Here is an 18787-nt window from a genome sequence, read left to right as displayed (position 1 = left end):
TTAGACAGTCGGCCGTCTTTTTTGCAGTACAGGCTGAGATGGCTGGGGGGTAGCGGGGGTAGTAAAGGGGGCAGCAGCAGCGAGGGGTTGGTCCCCAGCAGGGGATGTGAAGGCTTCGCGATCCTCGCCTGAAGGCTTGTCTGCTGCTCGTGCGGGAAAAGGCGCTGCGCAGCTGTCTCGTACGAGCGGAGCAGCAAACAAATTGCGAGAGTTGCAGCTTCGCGTGGCAGCGCGGCTGGCAGTACTGGGCTGTTTCCCACGGGATGTGAAGCCTGCGCAGCAGCAGCACACAGCCGTGGAAAGCAGATGCGGAACGCGCAGTAGAGACACGGTTGAGAGGCTTTTTTCGCGCTTTGAGGGCTTGTTGCGCATGCGCAAGGGAAGCTGACCTGCAGGCAAGAGACAATCAGCAACCAGAGGCACGGAGCCGTCCACAAGGACTGAGCGCCTTTTTGCATCTCTGCAGCGGCTGCTGCTGTAGCTGCTGCTGTTGTACTGGTATTGGGAGCTTTTCCTTGCAGGGCTTGCAGGAGGGCTTCGTCGAAAGCGGCATGGGAGGGGTGTTGGTGCTGCTGCTGCTTCCTCTGCTGCTGCTGCTGCTTCAGCTGCTGCTGCTCGCGGATTACTGCGGACAGCACTGACGTCTCTCCAGGCAGCTGCTGAGCAGCACGCCGCGCAGTTTGTGGGTGGAGCGTCGCAAAAAGCCTCAACAGGAGAAGCAGCACTTCCTGCACGGCTTCGGCTGTGCCTTGTTCTCTCGTCGTGAAGAAATCTGCGCTGGGGTAGGGGATAAGCACGCTGCCCGTTGGAAGTCTGGGTTGGGCAAGCACTAAACTTGCTGTTGCCTTCACAAGTTCTTCGAGATTCCGAAAGAGCGCGAAAGGACGCTCTGATGGCGCTATGGCTGCAGGCGAGGAGGCACTAACGCTGCAGCAAAGATTGCCCCCTCCTGCCCCCCCAGCGTGGATCGTGCTGTTGCTGCTGCTTCCTAAGCACAAGCTAATTGCGTTTGTGGCTTCCCCAATATCCAGCAAGACTCGTAAGGCCCGACAGCACTTGGCGATTTCGGCGAGGCTTGGAGGAGGAGACGGGAGGTACAAAAAGGCAACTTTGGCTGCTGCTTCTGCGAATGCCTCAGGAGCGCCTTTTGTTCCTACAGCAGCGACTGCTGCAGCTGCGGCTTGGTTTGCTTCTTCGTTTGCTGCTGCGGTGTCTGTGCTCGGCGTTTTCATGCGCAATCTTTGAGGCCGTACAGCATCGACGAGGCCTATCAAGAAAGTGCTCGACCTGTTCCCTCTGCAGAGTGTGTCTGCCGTCGCTGCATTGCGCGTGTCTGCGTTGGAGTCGGCGGCTTGCGGCATCTGCTGCTGCAAGCGTCGGAGGATGGGGGTTGCGTGCGTCTTAGCAGCGAAGCACGTCAAATCCAAAGCGGCCGTCAATCCCTTGAGGGCAGTCGCAGCGTCCATCCCTTGGTGGCTGCTGCTGCTGGTGCAGCAGCAGCAGCTGTCGCCGCCACTACATGCGCTGCGAGTCGCGCCGCAAGGGATGCTTCTCAAGCTGCCGCCGCAGTGGCTGCAGCTCATGATAAAGCGCGCCAAAGTAGAGCAAACAAACGCGTCGCTTGACACCCAAGCATCAAGGGCAGCAGCAGCAGCAGCAGCCCCTGCTGCAGTGTCGGGGGGAGCTTCGCTGGGGGAGGAGACGCCTCCTGCTGCTGCTGCAAGGCTGCTGAAGCCGCTGCTGAAACTGCTGCTGCTGCCACTGGTACTGCTGTTGAAACTGCTGCTGCTGCCACTGGCACTGCTGCTGAAACTGCTGCGCAGAGTGGAGAGACAGGCAAGCGCATCCGCCTGCTCTGCGAGGCTGCTGGGGCAGCTGCTGCAGAAGCCTCCGGGGAGTAGACCCTCCCTCTCCAGAACGCGGTCGCACGCAGCGCGACTAATGCAGCTGTACAGCCGCATCAGCAGCTGTCTCCCCGATCCAGAAGACTGCCGCTGCTGGAGACGCTGCAGCAGACTGTCGGCAGAGCGAAGGCAGCTCTCGAGACACCGCCATGCGGCCAGTCGAACCTCAGGGTGAGGGCTGTCAAGATACCCGAGGAGCAGAGTCGCCTGCGTCTCAAGCAGCTGCACTTGTTGCTCTTCTTGAGGCTGCTCCTGCTGCTGCTCAAACCTGACGCACGCAGAGGTGCTTAGCCCTCCCCCGCAGTCTGCAGCAGCCTCAGCTGCCGCGGCAGCAACGCCAGCAAATGCATTGTGCCTCACGCATGCGCGTAAGGCCATGAGGGCGTCAGCGAGAGGCTGCTGCTCTTGCAGCGGAGCCAAGCCTTCTGTGAACAAGTGAGAATGGAGGTGCAGCAGTTGCTGCAGCTGCAGCTGCAGCAGCACGCTGCTGTGGGTGCCCCCAAAGCAGCTGAAGGGAGCCGCTGGATGCAGCGTCCAGAGCTCGTCTGCCGGCTCACTGAGAAACAGCTTGCTGCTGCTAGTGCTAGTGCTGCTATTGCTGCCGCTGCTGGTGAGTGGAGGAAGAGAATGCCGCAGCGTCAAAGCAGCGAACTTCAGAGCTGCACGCCGCAGCAGCGGAAGGTGAGTAGACACCCCAAGGAGACTGCCACAGAATTGCGAGACGTCGGACAGAGCGAGCCATCCACTGCAGCAGCAGCAGCACTGTTGTGAAGCACCTCGCGCACTACTGCTACTACTGCTACTGTTGTTGGTGTTGATGTTGTTGCTGTTGTTGTTGCTGATATTGTTGGTGTTGTTGTTGGTGTTGTTGTTGCCATTTTCACGAGGCGGCGGCAGCGCAACGGCTGCAGCAAGCGGAAGTAGTTCTGACAACAGTTGCGTGCCTAGCAACAGGAGATCGATGTCTCTGCGGAAATCCCCGGTCCTTACTGGAGCTGCGATTCCTCCTGCTTCTTCTGCTTCTTGAGCCTCAAGCGTTCTTTCTGCCGTCTGTTGCGCGAGCATCTGCAGGAACGGGTAGACGTAGCGTCTGACGGCCACAGCAAGCGCGCAGAACCCGGCTTCTACGGAAGTTGAAAGCGCCTTATAGCAGTGGCAGTCTGCTGTGTGTGGCGTCGGCAGTTGCATGCATGCCTGCCTGTCTTGTCTCCTCTCGAGAAGGCAGCACGCCGTCAGTGTGGCGTCTCGGGGCAGCTGCAGCGCAGTGACAATCTTCCTGCAGCACTGCAGCGCCTCCGCATACGTCTCGAAGTCGCTTGGAAGGCTCGAGGAGGCCGCTGCCGCTTCTGGGGGGGGGGCGAGGGAAGGAAGAAGGGGGAGAAGCGGAGAGGCGCTCTTGGCGCGAGACTGCCGCAAGGCTGGCAACGGTGGCGAGCAGAGAATACTGAGGAGCTCTCCCAGCTCAGGGTAGGCAGGGAGCAGAAGTCGGTGGGCTGCTTGCCGCGTGAGAGCTGTTTGCCCAGCAGCCACGGCGGTTAGGCAGCTCATGTCGGAGGGTGAGCTCAGCACGAGATACTCCGCCGCTGTCAAGGGGGAAAAGCGGTCGAGGCAGGCAGCTGAGCTGCGTGCTGCTCCTGAAGCTGCCGTCGGGGGTGTTGCTGCTGCTGCACGCCTCCGCAAGGCTGCCTTCTCTCCAGCCGCTGCCTGGCTGCGAGGCTCGGGAGACGGTCCTAGAAAGGCAGCTGCTGCTCCCGCTGCAGCTGCTGCTGCCTCTAGAGCGGCGGCAGGCGCTTCTGCGAGGTGGCGTGTCACGAGGAAGGCAGCGTCGTGCCTGCGGCACTCCCACGCTTCCTGAGCTGCAGTGGGTGCACTGATAACTCTGCAGGGGAGCGGCAGGTCCAGGCGCAGCGACAGCCACGCTGGCAGCAGCAAGCAAGAGGCTTCCTGAGGCGGAAGGGTCTCCCCAGACAAGACCCCTTCGAGCTGCGAACCTAGGGAGCACACGCGGTGGGGGAGCAGGAGAGACTGCTGGGGATGGAAGAGCAGCAGTGCCTGCAGCTGCAGGCAGCTGCAGGAGGCGCTGGCTTCCCCACACAGACACTGCAGAAGCAACGCATCCCCCAGGAGCTGTCTGTACACCGCAATCACTGAGTGCAACACGGCCTCGCCTGGGGGAAGCAGCAGCAGCGGCAGTGCCAGCACGCGAGCTACTGCGGCGATCAACGGAGCTTGCTGCAGACTCCGCTGCGACGCGTGCAGCAAGCACTGCAGCAGCGAGAGTAAGAAGGGGCTGTCTGCCGATTCCCACGATGCTGCTGCAGCAGGAGGAAGAGGAGGTGCTGCAGCAACAGCGCTGGGGAGCCCTGCGCGGCTAAGGAGGAGGCTACTGCAGAGACGCCGCAGAAAAGGCCTCGCCTCCGCGACGCTGGAGTGTACATACACCTGGAGGGTGTGCAACGACTGCACGCGGGTGGAGGAGCACAGTCGGCTGTTTGCTGCTGCTGCACAAAGGAGGCGCACCTCCTCTTCCTCCCACTTAAGCCCCTGAATTCTGAGTTTCAGCTCGTCTTCGCGGCTTATCTGTTGCCAAAGAGTCAGCGCCTTGCCTACTGGGTCAGCATTCGGCGAAGGTGGCAGTTGCAGCATCGCGCGCAGAGCAGCAGCAGCATCCTGTCGCTGCTGCTGCGACACTGAGAACAGCCGCTGCTGCAGCAGAAGCTTGTGCCAAGGCAGCTGATGCAGCAGAGGACCTACTTGCCCTCCTTCCCGCTGAAGCTTGCGGCTGCTCTCTTCGAACACAGATGGCTCGTAGGCATCCATGAGGCAAGCGGCTGCGACGTGAGACGGCTGCTGCTGCACCCGTGGCGGCTGCTGGAGCAGCAAAAGTGCAGCGTTGCGCACGAAGCGGCGAGGAATTTCCCCCAGGAGAGTCAGTGCCTCTGCAAAGCAGTCTGGCTGCAGAAGCAAAAACAGCCGTCTGGAGCCCTTGCTGCACAGCAGAGAGCACACACGCTCAGCAACCCCCTGTCGCGGGCATGCCAAAAGCAACAAAGCGCCAAAGACGTGTCTGCCAACTTCGCAGCAGCTGCTGCACGACACAGGAGAAATCTCCCCAGCTGCTGGACTGGTGCCTGCCCTTTCGGATGCCGCTGTTGCATGCGGCGCGTCTGTTGCATGCGGCGCTGTTGCTGCTGCTGCAAGGGCTGTGGTATGCTGAATAAGCGCAAGTAAGGAATCCTGGAGCTGCGTGATGCGCATCCTGCTGCGGCTGTCACCGTCAGACACCGCAGCACCGTCGGGCAGATCTTCCAGCAGCAGCAGCAGCTGCAGCACTTCAGCCGAAGCGTCTTCAGCGGTCCTGAGCATCCGCTTGGAGCCAAGCGTTTCTGCCATGTGTTTAAATAAGCAAACCTGCGGAAGCTCCTCGCTGCCAGGACTGTGCAGACGGAGAGATTTAGAAGAGGAGAAGTTCCCAGAAGGTGGCAAAGAAGCCGCATCAAAACACAAGCTTCCACTGTCTGTAAGCACTTGCAAACAGTTGAGTGCAGCGGCCATACGCAAACCGTCTGCCAGTGCCCCCGCAGCCGCAGCCACATATGCCATCCTCTCTAGTGGAACCCTTTGCTGCTGCTCTTGCTGCAGCTCTTGTTGCTGCTGTTGCTGCTGTGTCAGAGGCAGCCTTTGTTGCAACTCCTGCTGCAGCTCTTGCTGCAGCTCCTCCTGCGCTCCGCATGCATCTAGCAGCACTGGCAGTAGCAGCGGGCGGGAGAGGGGCAGAGGCGACTGCAGCAACAAGTGCAGCAGCAGTCCATCCAGATTGACTGCCACTAGCCATCGAAGCCGCGAGCGTCCCTTAGGCAGAAGCAGGAGCAGCTGTTGCAGCAGGTCGAGCCACGCTGAGGGGCAGCAAGACACACACGCAAGAACGCGGAAGCGCGCCAATGAATTTCCTTATTTGCCGAATGGCATACACACATACATATATATATAGACACATACACATATATATATAATATATATATATATACATATACACATATATATATACACATATACACATACACACATACACAAGCACATACACACACACACATACACAAGCACATACACACACACACATATACACATACACACACACATACACATACACACATACACACATACACAAGCACATACACACATACACATACATACACAAGCACATACACACATACACAAGCACATACACACATACACATACACAAGCACATACACACATACACACATACACAAGCACATACACATACATACACACATACACAAGCACATACACATACATACACATACACACTTCTAGCGGCAGCTAAAATCACGAAAAATTACGACAGCAGTCCTTAGGAACGAAGGCGTAGAACTCTGAAGCTCCCCACCGTCTTGACGGTCTGTCATAGACCCTCCCAGCAGCCGCGGAGAGGGAAATGTCGACGGCATGCCACTATTGTTTGCCTTTGGAGCCTCGAGCAGTGGAGGAAAGCTTCCTAGAAGCGCATCCTCCTGCTCCTGTTGCAGAACAAAGCATGCAGGCGGGAAGAGCTGCAGCGCTGCTGCACGCAGCTGACGGCCTGCAGACAGAAGCTGCTCGTTGGACAGCGGGGAGAAAGCAGCAGCAAAATCAGCATCAGCAGCAGCTTTGGTGCTGATTTCGCTGCTGCTATAATGAAAAAGTGCCGAGACATCAGCTGCTGCCGCTGTTAGCTCAACAACCAACGGCATAATTTGGGGATGCAGCAGCAGCACGCGTGCCTGCAGAGCCGCATCAAGGACAGCTGACAGCAGGCTGCAGCCTCCAGAAGACACTCTAAGGCAGCTACATCGGCTTGCCCTTCCTCGGAGCTGCTGCACAAGCTCTTGGATCTCCTCCTCCGCAGCCGCCTCCTTAGCTAAAGTGCCGAAACGCAACAAACCGGCGGCCCTTCGCGCTGCTTCTTGAACTGCAAAACTCGAGCAATGCGAGGATTGACGGACCCCCAAGAACGGCTCCAACAGAGCCTGAAGCAGAGGTGCATGCAAAGGAGAATTTATTTTACAGAAGAATTACAGCAGCAGCAGCACAGGCAGCTACAGAAGCAGAAGCACAGGCAGCTTCTCGAAAAGTGCTACACAATGTACAAATTACCATGCACCACGATCAACAAGAGACACGGATAAGCAAATAGAAACCCTCGACACGGGCAACTGCAGAAGCGGAGCAGCAGCAAGAGCAACAACGACAGCAAGAGCAACAACGACAGCAAGAGCAACAACAGCACCAGAAACAACAGCACCGATAGAGGCCGCAGCATGCTCCATCTTCCCCCACCCTCCCCCCCTTTGATGCATACCTCTCGCAGTCTAATCAATATTGTGGTTTGAGCTTCCAAAGCAGCCACGGCAAAATCAGCAGCTGCACTTGCTGCTGCTTGCCGTGCGGTTATTTCTGCTGCTGACTCGGAAGGAGAGTTTGAAGGCAGCAGCCCATCAGCTACCCCGCACCGTTTTCTAAGTGCAGTAGCTAAGGCCACTAGCAAAGAAGTACACTCTGTCCCTCCCTGTTGCTGCTGTTGCTGCTGCTGTTTCTGCTGCCACTCGTGCAGCAGAAGCAGCAGAGAGGGGGGAAAGTCACATAGGAGATCTTGAGGAAGTGATTGGCATAGCTGCAGCACAAGGTGTGGCTGTTGCAGCTCTGAGGAGGCCAGCGCTGCGCTGCAGCAAAGGGCAAGACAGCAGACACAAGAGGAGGGCAGTGTCAGCGAAGGTTCAAACTCCGCCAGGATATTACTTGCGAAAGCCTTAGCAGCAGCAGCAGAGATGCAGCGAAGCAGCGGCAGCAGAGATGCGGTGCACAGCGCATCGGCGGCAACCCACGCAGTGCCTTGCAGGAGGCATATATCTGCTGTGTTACAGAGCTGCAATCTCCTCTCTAGAAGCCCCGACTGGTCGCTTTGCTGTACGGTGTGCGGTGTTGTCTTTGATGCTTGAGCCTCTGCAGCTTCTGAATGCATGCTACCAGTTGCGAAGGCCACACGACGCTGCGGGAGCTTGTGGATCTCAAGCGCCACTGCAGCAGCGAAAGTCGCTGCCTCAGCTACTGCCGAAGGCGGCGGCCTGGTGCTGAGAGGCATGGTGTGTGTGCACTGGACTTGAAAAGGCCCCCCCTCCCCCCCCCAACCTGCCCATTCCTTCCAAGCAAGACCAGGTAGAGCTGCTGGACCCCTCCTTGGTGCGCTTGCTCCGAGGAGGGAAAATACTGCGACGCTTTCCCGTGACTTTTATGGGGGGGAAACCGCCAAAAGTACCCGCCTGTGACGTCTGGTGCCGAGAAGCTAACAGGAGAAGCGAGTCTTCTCCTGGCGAGCCGGAGGGCCCCCCTTCCCTCGTGTCTCTCCCATAGCGTAGGCGCCTGCTGCGGCGTTATGATCGAAGAAAGGGGCCGATAGAAGCGGCTGAAGGACGTTTTGGTTCCGGCGAAAAACTGAAGAGCCGTGGATGTCGGCTTCTGGGAAAACTCCCTTCGCCGTTCGATCGCACCGCGTGCTGCACCTCAGCACATGACCATTGTGAACGCGCTGGCTGGAAGTCCTGAAGTCAAATCTTTCGCAGAGGCTCTACGGAGGGCCCCCTATGGCCCCTAAACTCTGCGCGCCTGTGGACTTCGCAGGTGGTGCCCAGAGGAGAGGAGGCGCGGGAGCCATGGACGGCTTTGTGAATTGCGGTGCAGCGGTGCTGCTCGACACGTCTGTAGTGTTTGTTTCAGCAAATATCTTGAATTTATAACGGCGGAGAAATGCAGTATCCTGAGAAATGCTTGAGTCGCAGGAACAGCGACCCCACCCCAGTAACACCCACCCTCCCGCGGCTTCGACGGCTGGAGGCGACTGCTTCCGTTGCTGCGGGCTTCCAAAGCATGTTGGTTTTTGAAACACCTGCAGCTCGTTGCTTCTGTATGCCAGTAAAGCTGCAACTTTGCTCATAAGGCACCCTTTTAGGCACATATTATCGACTCTCTACGCAGGGGGTGGCTGCTCCCTCCCCTTCAGAACCTTTGGAACCCCCAAGTAACACGGGGTCCCTGAGTAGAAGACCGCAAATTCTGCACTCCCACCCCCACGTTTCGAAAACTTGACGAGGCAGAAGTGGTGTGCCTTCTTACGGCTCTCTGTCGAGACGGCCTTATGGCTCCAGCACGCCGACAAACTGCGTTTTTTGCGGCACGAGTCTTTTCGAGTCTGGCAGGAAATCCGCTGGGTGCGCTCCATGGGATAGAAGCCTTGACGCCCATTCCGGCGTGCCAGCTGCCTGTGTATTAGCTAGGAGGCCTCCGGAGAGTGGAATTTCATAGAGTTTGTCGGCAGGGAACAAGACAGGAGTCTTCGACAGCTGCTCCGAGTACTCTTCTTCCCCCCTTCCATGCCCCCCTCGCGCGGGCGCATGTAAGCGTCCTTCCTTTCCTCGCTTCGCTTTCTGAGGGTAAAAAATGAACACAGAAGAACCTCTTTTGGATCGAGCCGGTGTATTCATGCAGCTGCAGGAGCTGCTAACCCCAGGTAGCAGCAGCAGCGTCCTGGAGCTTGTACCGCCTGATACGCGTGCAGTATGGCACTTCCTTGGCAATACGTTGGCAGAGACTGCGTCCAATCATGCCCGCGCTGGTGAGCTCTCCGAGGTGCAGCAGGAAAAGGCCTTGCAACGGCTACAGCAGCTGCTGGAAGCGGCAGCAACAGGCCAGACTGTGCCTATCGAAAACAGCTCCGAAGGCTCCTCCCCCTTGCTCCTTAACGGCATTATTCCACAGGTGCTGGCGCATAAGCCATTTACTGAACTAAAGGACTTTGTAGGTGAGGGCAACCTGACAGGCTTCAGCCCTCTGAGCACACACACAGAAACACCCAACACAATGCCTCATTTTGTGCCTTCAGTGCTTTGTTGTGGAAACTGCGGAAAAACCGCACTCTATCTTCCTACCGTATCTGTATATCGGTATATCTATGTATACATCTATATATCTATAGATATATATATATGTATGCTGGGCCATTGGATGCATAGTGTCGCTCTCACGGTCTGTGTAGCACAAATGGAATGCACGCGCACAGGCTGGGGTGTAAGTGCATCATTGTTCATAGAAGGTGTGTGTCTGTTCTGCCTGTGTTGCAGAGGAGAGGCAAATACTTTTTGGCCCTTCAGAGGGTTTCACAGATGGCAATCGGTGCACCAACAAGGACCAGGTCCGTGTGGTTGCGCCGCCTTGTTACACATCTTCCCTACCGGTGCTGATTGAAAAGCTGCTAAAGTCTCTCTCTTTAAAGGCTCTGCTTGTTTCTTCCCGTATGCTCCCCCTGAAAATTCCCTCTCGATTCTCATATTGCAGTGGAATCAGCAGTCACGCACACGGCTTTCCGCCTCCAAAGTGCAATACATCCTCAGCACCTCTTTTCCCTATTTCCCCCTCTCCCCCCTTTCCTTTGCACCGTGTATCTAGCCTCCTCTGTCGCTGCCGAGCGCCTTTTTGCAATGTGTATCTTGATCTTTGATAGCGCTTCTAGAGCTCCTCTGCCGCCGAATTTCGCCAGAATTTTCCTTTAAGGCCTCCATGAGTGCACTTCCTGCACTTCATTCTACCTGTCTTCCGCAGAGAGTGTGTGTGCAGCGATGTCCGTTTCGCTCCCTGTGCCTTGTCGTATCCCCACAGGTAATGATTGCAGTAGGCCTAGAGGGAAGTGCCATCACCTCCGGAGCCTCTGCTGACTCCTCCTCTGCCTCCTCAGTCTCCTCAGCTCTCAGCCCCTCCAGCATGTCGGACAGTGTGCAGGCGCACTGGCGCTGGCAGCAGTGCAGGGTGCAACAATTCAAGGGCCGCATGCGGCGTCGAATGGGGGGCTTAAAGAGCGAAGAAGACGCCGAGGAATCTTCGGCGAGTCCAGTCAAACAGGAAACCTCGATCGCCAATGTACACATACACACAGAGAGATACATACATACACATACATAGAATACATACGCATACTCATACAAATACAGACACATACAAATACAGACACATACAAATACATACGCACACAAATACATACACATACAAATACAAACAAATACATACACATACATAGAATACATACGCATACTCCTACAAATACAGACACATACAAATACAGACACATACAAATACATACACATACAAAAACATGCATGACGCTAGTTTTTATGGCGCAGTCCAATGAGTAACTGTCTAGAGGCTAGCCCCATATTGCTCCTGCCCGTGGACTGATTTCGAGGAGAAACCTCCTTTTGGTGCGAAGAAAGCAGGCTGCAAGTTCTTTGGCAAACATCCAGGAGGTGGTGGTGTTTGTGTTGCAGGGCGAGGTGGTTGTGGTGGGGAGGCTGGCAGCGGAGGGAGGCCGAAAGCTGTGTTGGTCAAGTGCGGTGCTCGAGCCCTTCGATGGCAGCGCTCCTCTCCAGCTGCTGCATCTCCAGGAGGCACTGCAGCTGCAGCAATTGCAGCTGCAGCAGTGGCAAATATCGCGTGTGAAAAGGCAGACACCAGCACCCGATACCGTTCTTTTCCCTGGAATGGTCCTGGCCGTACGAGGCCGCTTGCAGCAGGCAAGTTGGTCAGACTGTGGTGCTGCTCTTGTAGCTGATGCTCGTGAGGTGCTGCATGCTGAGCACCTGAGATGTCCTCGTGTTGCAGCAGCACTTGCGATTACTGGCTAAGTGCCTCCGGGAATGCTGCTGTACATAACATCGAAGCAGGAGCCGAGTAGAATGCGCGTGTTGCAGTTTTTTCAGCACGTTTTATGCCGAAGCTGTTATGGCGGTTTGTGCGTCTGAATTCGCGTATTCGTTGACTCCATGTTCATGCGCAATTCCACATATACATATCTATAAAAATATATACACACACATCTCATTCATCTCCTGTGCTCCTGCAAAGTGCGCATGCTGCTTCAGGACGGCTACGGCCATCAGCTGCTCGTCTCTGCCCTCCATTGCGGTGTACCTGTACCTTGGCCGGTGCAGGCTATCTCCCTGATGCCGCAGAATCCTGACTTCCTCATTCTCGATACACTGGGGGCTGTGAGGCGGCGGTCGTCTGTACTGCAGCAGCAGCAGCAGCACCAACAACAACAGGAGCAGAGCATCGATGTAGGCAGCTCTTACAAGAAGCAGAACGTGCACATCATGATGGCGAGCTGCTCCTTTCTGGTGCCTGTGGTCAACGGTGGTTGGATGCTGCGGTATGCCACACATTTTCCTCTAGCTCGTACCTCCTTGAAGATCGCAAACAGAGGCTTAGCCGAATTGAGAAAGCCTCAGGGCTAAGAGGGCCCTTATGGCTGGCTCCGCAAAGCTAGCCGATTCGAGCGCCGTATGTGAGTGTGTCTCTCTCTCTCCTGCGCAACTAGTTCATGACGTTGGTTCCTCGAGTTTCCTCTCCACATGCATGCTGCTGTCTCCGCAGCCGGAATGCTCTCAACGGCCTCTTGTCGGCAATTCGGGAGCTGCTGCCTCACGTGGTAATTCTTTTTGGCCCGATTATCTCCTGGCTGAACCTCCAGCAGCCAGCAACGGCTTCTGGAAGCAATGCGAAAGACCCTTCTGCCCGCCGCTGCGCCCCCCTCCTTCAGACACCTGAGTTTTCACTGGCGTATGCGGAATTCTTTCGCCGCCTCTCAGCAGCTGTTCAAGGTCTTCGAACGCGTGTTGTCATCATTCCCAGCTGCAGAGACGCCATGAACCCTGAGCCGATTCCACAACCCCCCTATCTCGCAGCAGCGGAACAACATCTCCAGCAGCTGCTTCCCAACACTGTACACTGCCTCGGCAATCCATGCCTGATACAAGTCAACGACACGCATCTCCTCGTCAGTTCTGCCGATCCCTTGGCTGAGATTGCGGGGGATGCTCTACGATCCCGTGCCTCCGAGAGTTCGGCGGAAGACGGCCTGCAACAAATCTGCCGCGCCTTGCTCAGGCAGCGCACGCTTTTCCCCAGAGGTGCCAGTCCACGTATCCCCCTGGACTGCGGCCGCCTAAAGCCACTCATGTTTGACGGAGACAACACTCCCCATATCGTGGCCTTCCCCTCAGCTGCTTTGACACAGTTGCAGACACGTGGCGGTCCAAGCGCTGGTGCATGTGCTGTCGACGGAAGGATTTTCGTGTCTCCATTCAACCCTCAGGACCGGCTCGAGGACGCTTTCGACGTCACCAACTTGTACATTCGGCCGCCAGCAGAAGGTGCGGAAGGCGGCGATGTTCCCGCAAAGGATGCAGACATGCAATTGAACGAACGTGTGACAGTAAGATATTCCATTTACAGGCCTCGCACTCCCTACAAAACGACTCCCGCCGCTACGTTTTAGGAATGTCTTGTGATATGCGCTGGACGCTACACCCAGTGCGTGCTCTGGGAAACGGGGGAAAAGGGGCAGCGCTTTGGCATTAGCGTGCTCAACTTCTTCGTAGCCGTCCTTGTGGCGCGGCTCGACACTGAAAGGCTAGGTAATCCAATTCATCCCGGCTTTTCCGTTATCAACCATCTGATCAAACTTTTCTCTAAAACCCCATTCAAGCTTTTCTTTGGAAACATCCTAGAAAACATGCGAATCGCTAGGCCTCCTAAAGTTGGCTCGTGCAACGTTTTGACGCCACGTAGGCTGGTTACTCGCAAAGTATGCAACAACGGCCTAGAAGCAGGGTCGGGCATTATGCAGGCTTAGCCAAGTAAGTGCCTAGGTTCCAAAGAACGTGCAAAATCTTCCGTTTGATTTCCAACACTTCATGAAGCTGTACTTTTTTTTATGGAGTCATGATTCGAGAAAATACACTCCTCGCCTACAGCCAGATCGGTACCAGTCACATAAGAAGCTTCATATCAGGAGCTGCGTAAATAGTCGCTCTTACACGCGCCTCCGGTGACATACGTCAGGGAGAAGCAGGCAGGACAATGAACTTTTTTATTTGTGTCATTCGCACAAGTTCTAGAGGCATGCGAACTGGGGGAAGTGCTTACACCCAGGCTCGGATCTTTGCTGACTTCTTGCCCCCTGGGACTCGTTCAAACACGTGACGTTCGACGCCTAGGCAAGAGATGGGCCATTCGAACCTGGTGGCAATGCAGCAGCCATTTCCTATTGCGGATTTTTTACTAGAAAAAGCTACCTAGCTCATTTCATTTCAATTGCTTGATATAGGCCCAATTACTATCTGAAGGCTCGTTTGAGGAACAAATTGGTACACTTAGGAAGCTACACACATCGTGTGGTCATGCAGCACAAAATGGCTCTAAGTGTTGACAGCCTTATGAGCTTTCAGAGCGTACCGAAATAATCACTCTGATGGTTGAATGCTTACCATTGTGTAGATCTGCAGCCATGTGTGTACGGCATAGAGTGGTGTCTACTAAGTAGGCTGTGTGGCCAATCAGGTTGTCTGCAAAGCCACCTCTCCTGCAGTGGGAGTTCTCCGGTGCGTTCAGCCAGTGTATAAATGCGATAAGCTACGGTTCCATTTTTAGTTTGCTTGAGTTCCGCCATAGGGTGTCTTGCCTCAAAAAGCACCTAACGTACGTAAGTTTCGTTATTCCAGCCGCTTTTCTCGCCAGTTAAATGTCTTTTTCTAAAGCAATTACCATCATCCAGTTTGATCTTGTGATGCATATCTGGAAGCTTCACGGACTCTCCATTCAGAGCAAGTGCAATGATTGGAGCGATTTTCGCAGCTGACGCCGTGGCCATGCTAAACACCTCTGACTCATAAGATATTACTTATTGACGCAGTTTTAAGGACAGTATACATTGAGTATACTAACCCTGATGAAGCAGAGGGTCATCAAATTAACCAGAATCCGATGCTAATGGCACAGGTAACGACAGACGGAACATATCATGAGGACTTGCGCTTTCAATAAGCGCAAAGCGCTTCATGGCTAACCCGTACAACTCCTTAAAAGTATGCTGTTTGCAGGTTATTTGTAAACAGCACCCACAAAGAGCACTGCAAGCTGCGATGTACGTCACCGGGAAACCTTATTCGTATTTTAGGTTCCAAATAGTTTAAGAGAAAAACTGTTTCATCTCGAATGAGGGGACTGTGTGACAGGATGCTCTAGAAAAAGGTTTTGCCAATGTACTGCCAGAAGCCTTCTGTGAAGTACCGAATGCCATGTTTTTTTACTTAAAGCTGGCCCTGCTAGTAGTGGCTTCGATTTTTCTACAGTGGCCCTGCTATTCTCATTGTACCGTTGTGTTCGGGTATTGTAAGCCGAAGTATAACAAGGGTGATGTTACCGCTAATGTGAATTCAACTGAACTTCACTCAGTCGCTCAAACCACAAATCACCTTAGGTGCTCTCTTATTTATACATACATGCAATACCAATGTCGGATATGCCCTATAGGTTTGTTTCTGACGATTCGCCAAGGAGTCAAACTTCCCCTATTTCAGTGCTTGTTTACTATCTCTAAATAGCCTCCCTTAATTAGGCACGTCGTCGCCCAGGTTTTCGAGTTGGTCTACCAGATGTAGGAATCACCTGCGTCTTTATCTGTGGCTCTCTTGTATAGTCCCCTGGAGTCAGATTATTTGCAAACGGCGAGGCTGCCGTGTTTTTGATAGTTGCGCTGCATGATGCCAGGCCACCGTTGGTCCTGCATTGCTGGCACCATCGTCTGTACAAGCAAAGCAAAATTTACTTTGCCTATTGCTTGATAGTTATGCCGCTAAAGCTGCAAACTCAAGGACGTCTATGCAATAGCTATAGCGTTGAAATCTCAGGAGGTAGCGGGACCATGTTGCTGCTCAGTCATATGAAGAGCTCTAGCCAAACGGTAGTTTTGGTTGCATTGGAGGGCTGCCATCCAGCCAGCCATGTAGTGATTTCATGCTATAAACGAGCTATATGACTGGTAGGAACAGCCTTGGGGAGATTCAGTGAGAGAGAGAGAGAGTGATTACCTCCATACGCTGGTGCGCTTCTCTATGTGGACTTCCACGCACTTGGGCCGCCGTCCCATGAGAATGTCTTCTCCAGGATTCCTAAATCTCACCATTGCGATACTTTATTTCACGGTCGCCTTCGTTTATGCAGACGAATGTCTCGTCACAGCGCAGAGCACTGATGGTGGATCAGGAAGACCTGGGATGTCTTCATATTGTCTTGTTGAAAGTGTTGAATCAAGCAGTCCTGCTCTGAGCCCTGTGTGGGCTCATGGGGCTGTTACGATGGCTCCGTTAAGCATGCTGGTAGCTGCCTTCTCAATCATTGGGAATCCTGCTTGCCTAATATGCTGCGCTGCCTTTATGGAAACATCGCCCCCGGCAATTGCACAACTTCGGGCGACAGACTGAACAACGGTGGTACGCAAGAGGCCAGTTGATGCCAACATAGTGGTCATGACCTCTGGAACGTGGGCAGTGTTAGCTGGCCATGCTTGATCTGAAAAGCTCAGCCTCGCTGTTCGGCCCATATCTGCAGTATGTAAGCGGAATCTCGCACTAATACACAGATCAGAGGTTGTATCTTCCGTTTGCGCAACGTTTCAATCAACCTAGCAAGATTATCACCACCCCAATGACTTATATGACCGTTCTGGAGGTGGCACAGCCTGTGTATCACGTTTCATTAATTGTATAGAAGCTAGGCGAATCAGCGTAGCAGCTGCACTAATCATTCTGTCCTGAAATATAGACAAAGTGCACTTGACAGAGGTTACAATAGCAAATGTGTTTGTAATGAATTGTAGAATTACACAGCGTGTTGACACAATAAAGCCTGACCATCGGCTGATGGCAAACAATGCTTTGACATTGCCCCAAACAGAAAAACTTCTGCATGACTGAAAAATAGTTGTGATATTGTGGAAAATATGGTATTCTATTTTGCCTGGTCATCAAGGCTCTCCAAGTTCATCTTCACGCGCTAGAGAAAGAGGCGCCTTGCCGATGTGCGAGACTGTCATAGATGCCATCACACGCAAAAGTTAAGGGCTGAAGTTTACGAAGGCATCGAAAAAAAGAATGAACTACTTTACTGACGATAAAAGCGTGCCTTCTAATAAAACGACCTTCATATCGTTTCAGGCCATCATGCGAGTTCAGGCTTCGATTATGCCTAGCTTGAAATTGTTTGAACTTTTATTTAACGACACTTCCTTAACATCAAACGCCAAGAGTTCAGTGCAGCGCCATCAGGTGTTCCTGGTCCAGCTACCACTGTCCTTTAGTACACTGCTTCCGCATGTTTTAACGGAAATCCTTATGCTATAAGAGCTCCGAGAGTGCCTTAACTCCAAAGTAGCCCCTGCACGTTTTATGCAAAGGGCTCGAAGAATTGGTTGGTGCTTGCAGCTTAAGTCGTAGAATGTGGCAATAGGCAAGCGTGAACGCAGTGCAGGATCGAGCCACTATGGAGCTGGCCGTTGGGCGATGCTGCCTTCCTTGAACTTACATCCCATATAGATACTCTCTAATACAGTGTAATTCATGGCAGCATTTAAATAGTGCTTAACGCTTGTCGGAGAGCTCAGTACTCACAACCTTGCAATTAAGCTCAGCACCCCACGCGTGATTCTACTCGTTCTATGGCGCTTTATCTAGGGTGTCCACACACAAAAGCTCTGCCCCAATCCGAAAATGGCACGTGCCGAAACTCCCTAATATACCTCCAATGAACTTCCCCTTTTTCGGTCTTCAGCTTGGAGTGCTCGGGCAGGTGGGGAGGCTGTCCGCTACGGCATACGTTGCTTTTCCCTTCAGTCACTCCGAGCACTCACACCAGCTGTGTGCAGCAGCAAGAGCACAAGCACAGGATGAAAACTCCTATGGCATTAAGTAAAGTATAGGCTCCAACATAGGTCGTATGCGAATAGCCACACCATGTCGTAATATCTGCGAAAATTCTTATCAAAACATAACGTGTAGTAAAATGCGCTTAAGATTTGCTCGTCCTGCTCCACGTTGCGTTTACACACCTTGAGTAACTTGTGTTTTTTTAGTGCAGCTGAGCAAAATTCATCAGTTAAATTAATGTATTCGTAACATGAAGCTAGATATGCTCCTGTATCTATTGAAACTGCCAAGTAGTCCCCTTCGCATGGTAAATGCCATCAATGACAGTATACAGCACAAGGAAGGAGGGACCTGAGGTATCGATAGGGCTCCAGCACAAGGAGCCACGAGCTGTCATACCCATAGCTGAGGTTGATTCTTTATTGGTATCCTGTTAGCATCCTGGGAACTCACTAGAAACCCGGCGTCGCCATAAAACTGTTGTATGAAAGCCTCAATCACAGTAAAAAGTGAGAAGATGTAAACTTCACGATTACATCCGTATCGCTAAGGCCTGCATTTGCCGTGTGGACAGCTAACAGGCTACAGTGCCTGTAGTGTAGAATACTCAACATAGCGCGCTCGCTTGCGCAAGCGAACTGCTTCTACTGATGCTGTCAGAAGAGATCCTCCCCTGTCAGCTTAGCAGAAGCAGCAGTAGGAGGAGACCCGATACTCCTCATTGACGGGTGTAGCCACAAATACAAGAAGCTATTGTGTACACTCATACAGAGAGGTCACCTGAGGCCTAACTACTCTGGACCTGCATGGATTTGATAACAATGCAAATGCAGTGCCCAGCACTGGTGACCTAACGGTTTGTCTTGATGACACCTGTACATTAGCAGTGTTCTTCCGTGTGCGCTTTTGTGCAAGTAGCGTTCAGTGCTGCGAGCGCTTAGAGAACCCGGGTACGCACTGTAGCTGCGCCTCTTACTTCGTGTCAGGAACTCTGGGAAACGCGGGCAGGGGCATGCGGAAAGACAAAAACATTCTTTTATAAAGCTTTACACCGTTCGTGTACGTTGTAGCGTCTGGGT

The 18787-nt window shown here is 53.7% G+C and overlaps 2 protein-coding genes across 2 annotated transcripts; one reads left to right on the top strand and one right to left on the bottom strand.

Annotated features, from left to right (window-relative positions):
• Nucleotides 1-9201, bottom strand: LOC113146701. The gene is made up of 13 exons (XM_026334859.1): nt 9073-9201; nt 8549-8683; nt 7817-8188; nt 7265-7684; nt 6314-6932; nt 5616-5800; nt 3663-5540; nt 2794-3479; nt 1822-2730; nt 877-1485; nt 627-772; nt 415-523; nt 1-172 (listed from the first exon to the last, which is right to left on the bottom strand). The coding sequence occupies exons 1-13, from the start codon at nt 9199-9201 to the stop codon at nt 1-3; spliced, it is 6369 nt and encodes a 2122-aa protein (XP_026190644.1).
• Nucleotides 9202-9396: 195 nt separating this feature from the next.
• LOC34622763 lies at nt 9397-13282 on the top strand. Its single transcript, XM_026334858.1, has 3 exons — nt 9397-9763; nt 11851-12154; nt 12379-13282. The coding sequence occupies exons 1-3, from the start codon at nt 9397-9399 to the stop codon at nt 13280-13282; spliced, it is 1575 nt and encodes a 524-aa protein (XP_026190643.1).
• The last annotated feature ends 5505 nt before the right edge of the window (nt 13283-18787 follow it).

The sequence above is a fragment of the Cyclospora cayetanensis genome, unplaced genomic scaffold (genome assembly GCF_002999335.1).
Source record: "Cyclospora cayetanensis isolate NF1_C8 unplaced genomic scaffold, CcayRef3 CcayRef3_contig_51, whole genome shotgun sequence".
NCBI lineage: Eukaryota > Apicomplexa > Conoidasida > Eucoccidiorida > Eimeriidae > Cyclospora > Cyclospora cayetanensis.
The sequence above is the reverse complement of the archived record's forward strand: the minus strand, read 5'-3'. Positions and strand labels throughout refer to the sequence as shown.